Source organism: Doryrhamphus excisus, chromosome 11 (genome assembly GCF_030265055.1).
Source record: "Doryrhamphus excisus isolate RoL2022-K1 chromosome 11, RoL_Dexc_1.0, whole genome shotgun sequence".
NCBI classification, from domain to species: domain Eukaryota; kingdom Metazoa; phylum Chordata; class Actinopteri; order Syngnathiformes; family Syngnathidae; genus Doryrhamphus; species Doryrhamphus excisus.
Genome location: NC_080476.1, coordinates 9,480,872 through 9,494,098, shown reverse-complemented (window position 1 = coordinate 9,494,098; position 13,227 = coordinate 9,480,872). Strand labels below are relative to the sequence as shown.

At 40.3% G+C, this 13,227-nt stretch overlaps 1 protein-coding gene across 7 annotated transcripts in view; it reads left to right on the top strand.

The window, feature by feature from the left end:
- LOC131138364 (gamma-aminobutyric acid receptor subunit beta-2-like) overlaps positions 1–13,227 on the top strand; it is a 213,119-nt gene that overhangs the window by 179,251 nt on the left and 20,641 nt on the right. For all 7 annotated transcript variants that reach the window (XM_058087211.1, XM_058087212.1, XM_058087210.1 and 4 more), the window contains one exon: positions 9,180–9,400. In XM_058087211.1, coding sequence (XP_057943194.1) covers positions 9,180–9,400 — 221 coding nt within the window. The remainder of the gene's footprint in view (positions 1–9,179; positions 9,401–13,227) is intronic.

Here is a 13,227-nt window from a genome sequence, read left to right as displayed (position 1 = left end):
ACTTTATAAAAAAAAAGTCAAATTCCCTTTAGTGCTTGATATTTTATTTATTATTCATTCATTCATTTTCTATGCTGGTTAATCCTATCCCAGCTGAGAGGCGGTGTACACCCTGGACTGGTTGCAAGCCAATCGCAGGGCGATTGATATCATTATCAAACCTGACTGTGACTTGTATATATTTAGTTTTATTTTTTTTACCAATATTAAATGAAAATGAAACTAGTTAAAATAAAGAGATACAATGTAAATATACCTCCATGCTGCATGGAGACTGGCTACTGAGTCAGCAGAGTCGCGCTGACATGCCATGGCTAAGAAAATAAAAATCTCCTCTCATTCCGTGTGGAAGTGGTAAAGTGGTAAATCCTACTTCTCAGAAATTCACTTATCACGGTCGAGTCTGGAACCAATTAACTATTACTATAGTTAAATTTTCCTGATATTTCGGGGTCACACCAGAAAAAGAAATTAGTCCAAAAATATGCATATATATATAAGCTAATTTCTAGCCTAAATTAAGCATTTCTTACCATGAAAATGGCTAAATGAACTGAAATACAAATACAAGGCAAATACAATTCCGAAGATCTATTCAAATTAGAGTTGTCAATATTTAAAATATTTACTCATGATTAATTACATTTCTCCCTAGTTAATTCCCAATTAATCGTGATTAATCACACAAAGAGATACATTTTTAACTATAAGATGATATTCATTCATTCATTTCCTACCGCTTTTCCTCACGTCGCCTATCCCAGCTGTCTTCGGGCGAGAGGCGGGGTACACCCTGGACTGGTGGCCAGCCAATCACAGGGCACATATAGACAAACAACCATTCACACTCACATTCATACCTATGGACAATTTGGAGTCGCCAATTAACCTAGCATGTTTTTGGAATGTGGGATGAAACCGGAGTACCCGGAGAAAACCCACGCATGCACGGGGAGAACATGCAAACTCCACACAGAGATGGCCGAGGGTGGAATTGAACCCTGGTCTCCTAGCTGTGAGATCTGTGTGCTAACCACTCGTCCACCGGGCAGCCTAAGATGATATTCTATTTAGTAAATAGCAGAAATTCAGTAATGTACTTTCATTTTTCTGATATACTTGCCCAGACTTATGCTCTCCTTCGTGTTAAACGTATCGACGCCGAACAAAACAAAATTTGTTTTGCTAGTATGAATGTGTAAAACTTGATTAACCATGCCAAAGGAAGCAGGCCAAAATAAACCCCTGCAGAAACCTCTGTGTGTGTTACAGACTGACTCCATGCAGTGTACAAGCTGTTCCCGCTACATCTCTTGAATATTAAGGACTCCATATTCAGCTATGGGGAGACAGGGGAATATATGTCACTCAGCTCTGTGGGGGCTGCCATGTTTATTATTAGGCCTCTTTTGGAGAAGCTGTGCCCTCTGCCAGGCTCCTCATAGCCTGTCGCTGGCGGCAAGAGGACAGCGCGGTATAGGAAATTGAAAGTCACTTGTTGTTGTCGGAAGGCTTTTTTTTTTTTCAAGAAAGTAGGTAGATGATGGAGTGTAGCGTTGTGTGGATGATTGGTGGTGGGATCACATTTCCTTCTGCTGCAGGGTCAGGGATGGAAGACAAAAAGCATGCGAGTTAGAGAGGGTTTGTCGAGGCGGGACTGACTTTAAAAGGAATGATGGAAAATGAGAAAATAAGTGAAGGACAGGGGGAGACGGAACAATGGGACAGATGAGAAGAGGGCTAAAAGTGAGAAGCGGAAGCATCAGAGGGAGGTCACCGCTGGTGCCCAAATCAGATACTGGATGGAAGTGGCGAGCTGTGAGAATAACAGCAATTTGCATCGCCGCACTGCTGAGCTTTTGGACGCCTTTCATTTACCCTCCCAAAACCCTCCATCCCTCCTTAACAAGCCTACCGCTCCATTCGGCACCTCTCAAATGGAAAACAGGCTTTACGGGTAGGAAGAAGAAAGAAATGTGTAAACTAAGTGGTCCTCATTCTCCCTGCAGGGCTGCACCGCCATCGCTTCTTACATCAAACCAAATTTTGCTCTGTTTTACATTAGCGCTTCCCTTTCCTCTTTATTTGATCAAAAGGGCTGTCTTCTCACTAAAGTAGTTTTGTTCCAATCAACCTAGAAGGGCACAGGTCACCTCCACTGGTCAATTGAAACTCATCTTAGCTCCATCCTCCGAGGAATCCTGTGACATTGCAGCCCAAGTGGTGGATGAGCCTCAAAATGCGAAGGGAGAGGTGAAAAAAAAAAAAAAAACAGCGCTTATAGAAAAAAATGAGCCTTAAAGAGACAAGGGATGTTTTAAAAACACTTGCATAATTCACCGCTCTCAACTGATCTCTCTGCAATGTGTAGTACAACAAAAGTACTTTCCTAACTCTCCTGACATTTGAAACCTGAATGCCGTTTCTAATTCGCGAGGCTCTTCAGATATACATAAGTGAGGAAACGCTTGTTAGAGAGGTGTTTGTGGAAAAGTGGCCGTGTGTGTGAAAAGGACAATATGAGTGCATGATGAGTGAACACGCAACGACATCATGAATGGATGGACTGAAGTTTAAACAAAGCAGTACTACACTTTTGTTTTGGTTGTGACACACTAGAGCATGCTTACACTAAATAAAACTTATAAATTAAATATTTCCGTTGTTAAAGCACTGAAAATGTGTTTATGACCTTCTAAAATACAGTTTTTAACATTATTAGAGCTGTCTAGTCCTGGAATAGCACCCCTATAGTCACATTTACATTTTCGTATTAGACATAATAAGAGTAAATAGGCCATTTAGGACATAAATAAGTCTTGTGTTTCTGTGTTGCTACATATAAATGTGTTACCTCATAGTTCTGAGTAGTCGGCAAACAGGAAGTGATGTCAGATTTCAGAATTTTGTGTTTTTATTAGGGATTATTGCGTCTGAAAGAAGCAGGTTGTGTAATAACCACCAACCTTCATGCAATTTCAGCCAATTTGAGTAAGTAATTTGTTTAAAAACAGCACAATAGCAATAGTAAAAAAAAAACGCTTCAACAATAACTGCTTTCATGGCTGGTCATCATTCCTGTGTAAATCCTCGTGTCAAAACACTGTAGTCTGTCGTGCACTTGGTAAAGACTTATTGTGTTTCTCCCCCAGCAGTGCAATTCATTAGAAAATGAGGCCAGAAGCAACAATGAAAGGCTTAGAGTGGGTGGTGGGCTTGAAACCCATCACATATCCTGTAAATAACTTTAATATTAATTCTCTGTGCTGTTCCCAATCCAAGAGCAACAATGTGACATGGGGTGGGGATCAGATGTGAAGGGCTAGTGGACCTGGCAACATGAGATGACCAGCTGAGGTTAGAGTGGGGGGGGTCTATGTTTTTTGAAAACCTGTTGATGGCTTTCTACATTTGTTGTTATAACACACCATTACGATTATTCTTGACTTGAAACACATATGCTAGGACTACGTTAAAAAGCCATAGCATTTCAGTATGTGGAATCAAACTATGGAATGGATTGAGTAAGGACCTCAAACAATGCACAACGATGAGCCAATTCAAGAAACAATACAAGCAGTTGCTGTCTTGAACCAGTCATGATGTGCTATACATATCACTATATTGACAGTTACTATGGTAACCTTTATGTCATTGTATGGTCATATCACCTCGTACTTCGGTACATGACAACCCCCCCTCCCCCCAAAAAAAATAACTTAAACTAGATTAGGAAAGCAGGAAGTGAACAAATGTAACAGTTACTGATTGTAAAAGTACCAGATGGAGGGGTAGGATTTAATAAGCTTTGCTTCTTCCTACTCCTTTTGGACATGTGGAACTGTGAACTGATTATGGGATGCATTCAATTGTAATCTGATGCATTTCCAAATGAAATATTACCATTACCATTACCATTGACTTGCACCACAATGCTAATACACAGACTGCAGAGTCACTGGAGATGGACATGGCTGCATAGCATGCTAGCAAGCTAACTTGTTAGAGTCAAATTTATTTTTTCTAAATTTAAAACTGTAAATGCACTTTTTGGAGGAATTTTGCCCATCATTTAAAATCCTTATGTGAAACATAAATACATCATTCTTTCACTTTTCTGTGCATTATAATGCCACAAAACAAGTTAATATGAACTAGCTAACAATGAACAGTTGAACTGTCTGTGTGTGGGGTGGGGGGGGGGGGGGGGCACAGCCATTATTGAACACTAATACAGCTGCAAAATGAGGCTACTGTCAGTCAGAACAATGTTGTGGAACTTTGCTGATTAGTTATAGATTTTCACATTTTTCCATAATTTATAGTGTTGAGAATATAAATATCACTTTCTATTGCCGTGGCATAGCATGTTCATAATTATAGCCATTCCTTTCCCGCATCACTCCTGCCTCGTTTTGGCTTTCCGTCTCTCACCAACTCTCAGCTCACATAGTTTCTATAGTGATGCTCATTACGACTGTTATTATGACAGCCTCCCTTCCACTTCCATGCGTGCACACAACCTCTGCAGTGGCTCCGGTAATTTAGAACCTCCTCCCACAGAGAGACGAGGCACACAATAGTTGTCTTTTAGGAAAGTTTTGGGAAAGCCACAGTGTCACCTCCTCTGAGCCCATCCCACAAAGCAAGCATCCTCAAAGAAGATAAGGCTGCAATAAAAGCCCCTTGGGAATGACAATGGAAATATTTAACAGTGTGCCCCACTTATGCAGCAGCACCCACTCTACTCAACAATGATTGTCAGTTGTCTGTGGAAGATGAATGCTGATTTTATAAGAAGTGAATGGAAAGCGGTAGGCAGCATTGTGCGTATGACAGTATGTCTTCAAATAAAGTTATTGAGTTGCAAGTTCTGGGATCTATTATCTTGAAGAGTTTTGGAAAGTAATGCACAACATTGTTCTGTGTTGATTCATTAGGAAACACTGTATGTTTTGATGTTGGATATTTAATTAACATGAACAGTAATCATAAAACTTTGTGGAGAACCGGTGGATCGGTCAATGGAGTCATTAAAGTCTGCCTGTATTGGCGCCAAATATGACAGCGAGCAGAAGATGCTGAAAAAAGCTGTTGCAGCTATAATACGCATTACTGCCACCTACAGGACTGGAGTAAAACATTCATTCATTTCTACCGCTTTTTCTCATGAGGGTCGCGGGGATGCTGGAGCCTATCCCAGCTGTCTTCGGGCGAGAGGCGGGGTACACCCTGGACTGGTGGCCAGCCAATCACAGGGCACATATAGACAAACAACCATTCACACTCACATTCATACCTATGGACAATTTGGAGTCGCCAATTAACCTAGCATGTTTTTGGAATGTGGGAGGAAACTGGAGTACCCGGAGAAAACCCACCCCCAAATGCACGAGGAGAACATTCAAACTCCACACAGAGATAGCCGAGGGTGGGATTGAACCCCATTTTCCTAGCTGTGAGGTCTGTGTGCTAACCACTCGGCCGCCGTGCAGCCTGGAGTAAAACTAGTGTGTTATTTTTTTAAGAGGTTATTGTTTGGCCTTGCCAGAGGTCTGTCCTCTGCTGAGGGGTTTACTCAATAAACCAAATCAATAACAATATTATGAGCATGTATGATAGTGAGCCACCCCTTCCGGCAGTATTGTAAAGATGATTAAAACTGAAGCTATGAAGCTGGAATTAGTATAGCCATTTTAAGAATACACTCGTCCCTTGGCTTCACTCTATCACTGTTCTTTGGAAATATGCACTGTTTGGCTGAATACGGCCTATAGCCAAATGTATGCATAATGAAGCTAATGTTATGGATTTTAAGCATAAAAATGACTAAACAAATAAAAACGCATTCAGAAGATGCATTCAAAGATGTGAGTGATGTGTAGAATTCTACGCTGGTCACTAGGTGTCAGAAATGTTACTCTAATGTTCAGTGAGACACTCAAACGCCACTCTTCTCACTAAAGACAGGCTAATAACAATCCCTAATAAAACACAGGGTACTGTTGCTGCGCAGGTCTGAACCCCCAATGTCACTTCCTGTCTGCCCGCAACTCAACACCCATAGGGAACACATTTATAGCAACACACACGAACATGATACTTAAATGTCTAATGTTATTTCATGTCTAGAGGGCTGACATAACGTTTTGAAAAAATTGTATTTAGAAGGTTATAAACATCCATCCATCCATTTTCTATGCCGCTTATCCTCACTAATCATCATATATGGTATCCATTTTAAAGACAGCTTGTATGTGTGACTTTGTTACTCTGTGTTGGAAGGTGCAGAGTTTAAGATGTTTCTTAAAAATGCATTGCTTTCACGCACACGTGCTGTGCTCGGCAGCGCGTGTGAGTCGTTACATAACCGTCAACTGGATATGGAAGTGTTGCGAAAGCGGCACGTGCAGCTGATAAGTTGGAGCCAAAAAGAGAGGGAGAAGACCTAGTTTCTTCAAGTCATATCAAATATGACAACATACAAATGACTGTGCCAAAAGCTACACGATGACCAGGATTGATTGCATCGTATAATTTGAAGTATGTGACAAATAAGTCAAATTAGAAAATACTTTCAAACTGCTCCAGGTGACATTCAAGTCCCGAAGGTGCTGCGGAATATCACATTTGTGTCTGCAGGCATGTTCAAAAATGCATGTTGGAGTCTCTTTGCCAGGATGTGGGAATGAATGTCAGAAAAAAGTTCCTTGAGAAAGCAACTTTATGTAAGTCTGTTATAGTTTATATGGAAAGTTTCTCCTGAATGATTGTGGGGGCTGATGGTGTCCTAGATTTATCATGAGGGAATTTCACAGGAGATGAAAAAGGAATTCCTCTGTTTGTTTATGAATTATTAACAGGTTTCTCCTTTGTGTGTGTGCATGTGCATCAGAACTTATAGAAAATATCATCTATTCCGATACAACGCAGCAATTGAAAGCAACATGAAAGCAGTCCAGTGACAGTTCAACTTAAAAAAAAACAACAACAAACAGTACAAAAGATGAGAGGATTGCAAATGTATTGACATGCTAATCTTGTTAGCCTGGGGGGACTAGAGAAACTGCATTATAACATTTTGGTAAGGGTAATGGCTTATTTGTTTCTGGGCATGCTGAACAATTTATACATCACATTTACAATTGTACAATTAAACATGTCCAAAAAGGAGTAGGAAGCAGTAGGAACGCATTCCACTCAAGCTCAATATGATATATTTTGACAATTTGTGACTGTTTTATAACGCCTTGCTGCATTTTCTGTATTGCAGGGCGATGTTGTACATCATCAAACATGACATCTTACTACATGAAGCTAAGAGACAGCATGTAGCACTCACATCACATGTAGCTCTGACATGTATTTGGCATGTCTGTCTCTATATGGAAGACATGTAAAGAGCACAGGGTTGAGTGTAAGATACACGCGTGGGACTGCAAATGTAGTAATATGGAAGGAAAGTGGTGGTTGTCCGACACAAATATAAAGTACAACCAATAAGTTGCCTTGAAGTTGGAACTCAATAGGTTGAATCCTTGTGATGTATAACAGTATAACAACATAACAGTCTGACACATTTTACTGAGAAAAACACAAGATAAAGCATCTTAACAATCAAAAATATACATCAGAAATATGCAAACATGTAGCAATACCAGTTTAAAATGTTAAAAACTCAACATTTTAAAGCAACCCATTCAATGGGGTGCAGCAATGGCGTCAGCCTCCCTCCGTGCTCTGAGCTCCTCTGGTGGACAGAGGCAGCATTGCAGTGCCATCCATCTAAGTTGCTTGTCCTCCAATTAACTGCTCTTGTGGCAGTCATGCATTAAGGGTTCAAATAGCTGCTGTTTGTTATTTTAAACTCATATTTGTACATGTGATGTATATTTCCTCTGTGCCTTTTTAGTGTAATTGACCATTGAGTAATGACATTCTGCAATTTTCAATAATTTGACAACCTTTTCATAGGATTTGATATTAATAAACAGACTATTCTTGTTGTTATAGGGTAGAAAACATTTTTATAACTTTCTAAATGTGAATTTTACCATTATTAGAGCCCTCTAGACATGAAATAACACCCCTAAAGTCACTTTTACACTTTGTTTACAACACTTTGCTGAATTGTAATGCACATGTTGCGGGATGTGACTTGCATACAGTGAAATTATTGTTATTATTTTTAACATAGTTACGCTGATTGAATTACATTACTAGCCACTAGCCAGTTCGCGACTAGCTTCACCACACAGTTGCCTATAGCGTATTAGCGTGGTACTCACAGTGTCTCAGACTACTACCAAAAGGTAATGCTGCATACTTTATTTTTGCATTTGGAAAAGTTAATGGCAGGTGTAGGTGTTTGTTGCTATGTGAAAGCAATGCACCCAGGAAGTAGGTTCCTGTAATGCTTAAAAGGACCAAAATATGGTAAAGTATTGCATGTTATGATGTGTTTACCTGTTACTACATGCTTATATAAAACCACAAAACTTTTTTGGAGGTGTTTTAATGGCAGTCTTTGTAGGTTGTATAGTGTGTCCCATTATTTGCAGTAATGAGCTGCCTCTTTTTTAATCTGTTTTTATATCTTTACAACGCACAGCAAAGAGAAATGTGTGTTCATGTCTTACATAAGGATTGTGGATTATGGGCCAAATTCCAAAAAAGTGCAGTTTTCCTTCGAGAAAGGATTTCAAACGGAGTGGGAAGAAGTCCCACTTCCACACAAAATGGGAGGACGACTAAAGTCATGTCTCATCAACATAATATTACGGATGCCTAGTGATCAGACTACTACATATAGCATGTCTTGTCTCGCATGTTTATATACATAACATATCATATCATAGTGTCTTTTTCAGTTCACATTGCTATGACGAGAGAAGGCATATCCCTCAGCTTTGAGCTGACAGTTCTTCTGCTTTGTACTTGTGCTGTTCTGCTTGCATTTAAAGTGGGCTTCATCTAATATTGAAGCCCAGTGTGGTTCTAAAGTGAGAGCTGGCCGTGTAAAAGTATCACAGAGCAGCAGTGTAAAACGCTTGCTTTTAAGGGTAGCCCTCTTTCATTTCTCTTCCCCCATCCAGCCATCCATCGTACTACTTTCCTTTGACTTTCTACCCTTTCTTTTTTTTTTTGCACTCTATCCTCCCTCACTCTCCTTTTTACAGGACTACACACTGACGATGTACTTCCAGCAGGCCTGGCGAGATAAGCGCTTGTCCTACTCGGAGATTCCCCTCAACCTGACCTTAGATAACCGTGTGGCCGACCAGCTCTGGGTGCCTGACACCTACTTCCTCAACGACAAGAAGTCTTTCGTCCATGGTGTCACTGTGAAAAACAGAATGATCCGACTGCACCCGGATGGCACCGTGCTGTACGGTTTAAGGTGAGCTATTCATGCCCACGCCACAACTTTTGTCAGATTTATTTTTAATAATAATAACTCAACCCTTTCTCTCGGCCCGGTAATTAGCTCATTAGAGCCAGATAAGGATAAGATAAGTAATGCTGCATCGAAGCTAATAATAATAACAACAATAATAATAGAACTTTTACATTACATGGCAAAGAAAAGATTATTCAGTGCTTTACTATGTGGTAAAGTTTTCCATATTTTATATTAGGAACAATGACAGTAGCCTGAGGAATGCCTGAGGACTAAAAAAAAAAGTCTCCAAAAAGTCCAGTCTGAACTGAAATTAATTTGCTTGCAATAACATGGGGAATGAAACAGACCTTTGGTTAGACACCTTACTTCAACCCTGAACCTTTAAAAGGGCATTTAATTAATCTGTTGATGTTCCTTCCACATTAGAATTTCAGTATTAGTTGACTTTTACACTACCTTGGTTTTCGACATGTTTAACAAGTTACAGGACATTAAGGAACATTATGTTTACGCTTGCATAATTCAACATGGCCGAAAAGGACCAGGAATCCATATATCTGTGTTACTTGAATAGAAAATCTGTAACATAAGATATCTTATGCAAACCCAAAAAAGCGTTGAATATTATATGAGATCCAACCTCTAAATCAATATAACTAAGCCAATCGACTGACTTTCCTTGAGTCTCCTTTCAGTCTCCTACTGTAGCTATGATGACAACACACTTTGTACACCACACTGATGTCTCATCAGTTCATTTTGCTAAAATAGGCCTCTGACGCTCAAAACGCCATAAAAAAGTTATTGAAAACCATAACATCTTAATGGCTATTATGGTAACACCTTGGCACTGCTGAGGGAGACTGAGGAATTAGACAATGTTGAGGAGTGGATTAGACACAGATGGTGTTTGTCTTCATTACCCGCCCACCGGCCTGCTGCATTTGTTGGTAGACTCAGTGAGGATGTGCTATTCTTGGATTATTTTACATTTTTTTAGACACTTCCAGCAGTGGTCACCAACCTTTTTGAGCCCAACATTGCTGGTCTCGGCTGTGAACCTAGAACTCTAGACACAATGGGAACATTATTAATAATACACAGTTCAGATTTTCATCCGTGTCTGGTTTGTCTGGTATCTTTTATCACCAACACAGACACACATAAACTATAAAAGCACATTTCAACAGCAGCTGCCTTGAATGTGCCATTGGTCCATTAGCTACCCTGAAAGGTGCCTCCCTTGAAAAAACATCAATCCATTCATTTTCTATGCCGCTTATCCTCAGCACGCTCCACCATGCTGGAGCTTATCCCAGCTGACTTCAGGCGAGATGCGCGGTACACCCTGGACTGGTCGCCAGCCAATCACAGGGCACATATAGACAAACAACCATTCACACTCACATTCTTACCTATGGAAAATTTGGAGTTGCCAATGTGGGAGGAAACTGGAGTACCCAGAGAAAACTCCGTGTGGGTTTTCTCTGGGTACTCCAGTGGGGTGAATCTTCCCAATCTCCTGATTGTGTGGCCTACATGCTAACCACTCGTTCACCGTGCGGACCTAAGAAAAAACAGTCTGCTAAATTAATTCTTTCATTCATTCGTTTTCTACCACTTATCCTCACAAGGGTCGCGGAGGTTGCTGGAGCCTATCCCAGCTGTCTTTGGGCGAGAGGCGGGATACACCCCGGACTGGTCGCCAGCCAATCACAGGGCACATATAGACACACAACCATTCACACTCACATTCATACCTATGGACAATTTGGAGTCGCCAATTAACCTAGCATGTTTTTGGAATGTGGGAGGAAACCGGAGTACCCGGAGAAAACCCACGCATGCACGGGGAGAACATGCAAACTCCACACAGATGGCAGAGGGTGGAGTCTGCTAAATATGAATCAAAAATTTGTTCATTTCCAACAGCGATTGACTGGGTAAGTCCCAAAGGTTGGCGACCGTTACCTACAGTATACTAATTTGCTAGTGTGGTAGTGTCTCCAAATGGTAAATCCAGATCACAAACACGAAAAATCTAAAATCCAACCTCAAACACTGCAAACAAACAAAAATGCAGTGGATGTAAACAAATGACTGAAAATAAACGGAGTAGGATTAACAGGATTGGACTGACCACAAATGAGACCCTGTCATGTTGACAAAACTGAACAATAACCAGAAGCTAAAAAGAAACACTACACATAATAAGTTGATTTAAAAACATAGCTATGATACGAAATGAGCCACCAATCTACTCACTGTAGTGGCACAGTGCAGATTCCGAGGGTCAGATTATACTGAAATAGACCTCAAATGGGGCGAATCATCCCTGTGTCATGTCGTGTCATTGGAGTTAAAACAGGTGACCTACTGTGTCAGCCTCAGCGCCGTGAAATCCCAATATGCAAATGGAATACCCGGAATTGCTGGGATTTACTTGCCCAACTTGTGACAACAGTCGGCACAAAATATTACTTTGGATGAAGGGGTGGATTAGGATAAAATTGGGGGGAAGAAATCCATCACCCTTGACACTCAATATCATGTAAGTAGGATGGCCAGAATTGGGTCAGGAGAGCAGTGAGTTGCTCTTATAACAAGGCAAAGCATCCAGCTACTGCACTATGCTGCCCTCGAATACACACTTATTTCACTGATATGAATTCATTAAATTCACTTCATAATAACGAGATAGTGGTTGTAAACCTACTAACAAAACAAGAATAGTTTTAGAGGCCATGTATACGCTTGCCAGAAACTCGCATGGCACTTCTTCCACCAATCAGTTTATTTGTGTGAATGTAAATGAGAGGCAATATTGTAAAGCACTTTGAGTACCGTTAAGGCACAAAGGCTTTGTACAGTCGCATTCTGCTTGACATTTCTCATCCGATAATTGCTTCATTATGACACCAGACAAACTACAGGCTTGGTAACCTATCCTGAGGTTGCCATGCAACCGGATGACATTGTGCAAAATGGAAAATGTTAGGTAAATCCACTAGGAAAATGTTACACTGTATAATAACACAATGTATGTTGTCAAAGTCTATTTGTTTGATTAGATCAAATGGGGGGGGGGGGGGGTAAATGTACATAATATACATGTCCACAGTATATACTGTACATAATATAAACAGAGCAACAAATGAACCCCATATTACGAATGTATAAACTATATTTTTAAAATTATGTCTAACAAAAGGCTGCACAGCGGTCGAGTGGTTAGCGCACAGACCTCACAGCTAGGAGACCAGGGTTCAATTCCAACCTCCCCGTGCATGCGTGGGTTTTCTCCGGGTACTCCGGTTTCCTCCCACATTCCAAAAACATGCTAGGTTAATTGGCGACTCCAAATTGTCCATAGGTATGAATGTGAGTGTGAAGATATGCGGTAGAAAATGAATGAATGAATGAATGAATGTCTAACAAAGCTTTGGTAAAGTATATATATATTTTGTCCACTAGCGTCAGCTGCTAAAGTTAGCGGCTAGCAGCTAGCATGGCTAGCCGTCAAATGACTAGCTGCTATCCGCGTCGTCACATTTGAAAAACGTCAATATTTCAGTTTGACAGTTCTATTTGACAGATCAATTTTAATACCTTTTTTGTATTTTTAATTTTGAACTTAAATTATATTATTTGCGTACAACCCCCAAATCTAAATCTAAACAAATGTTGTTTATTTACATGCAAAGTACATCAATATCATTTGTTAATTCCTCCCACAAACACAATATGCATACATTGATGAGGTTGTGTTTCATACACAAATATTCAGATGCATTGTTTGGATGTGATTTTTCATTATGAAACTC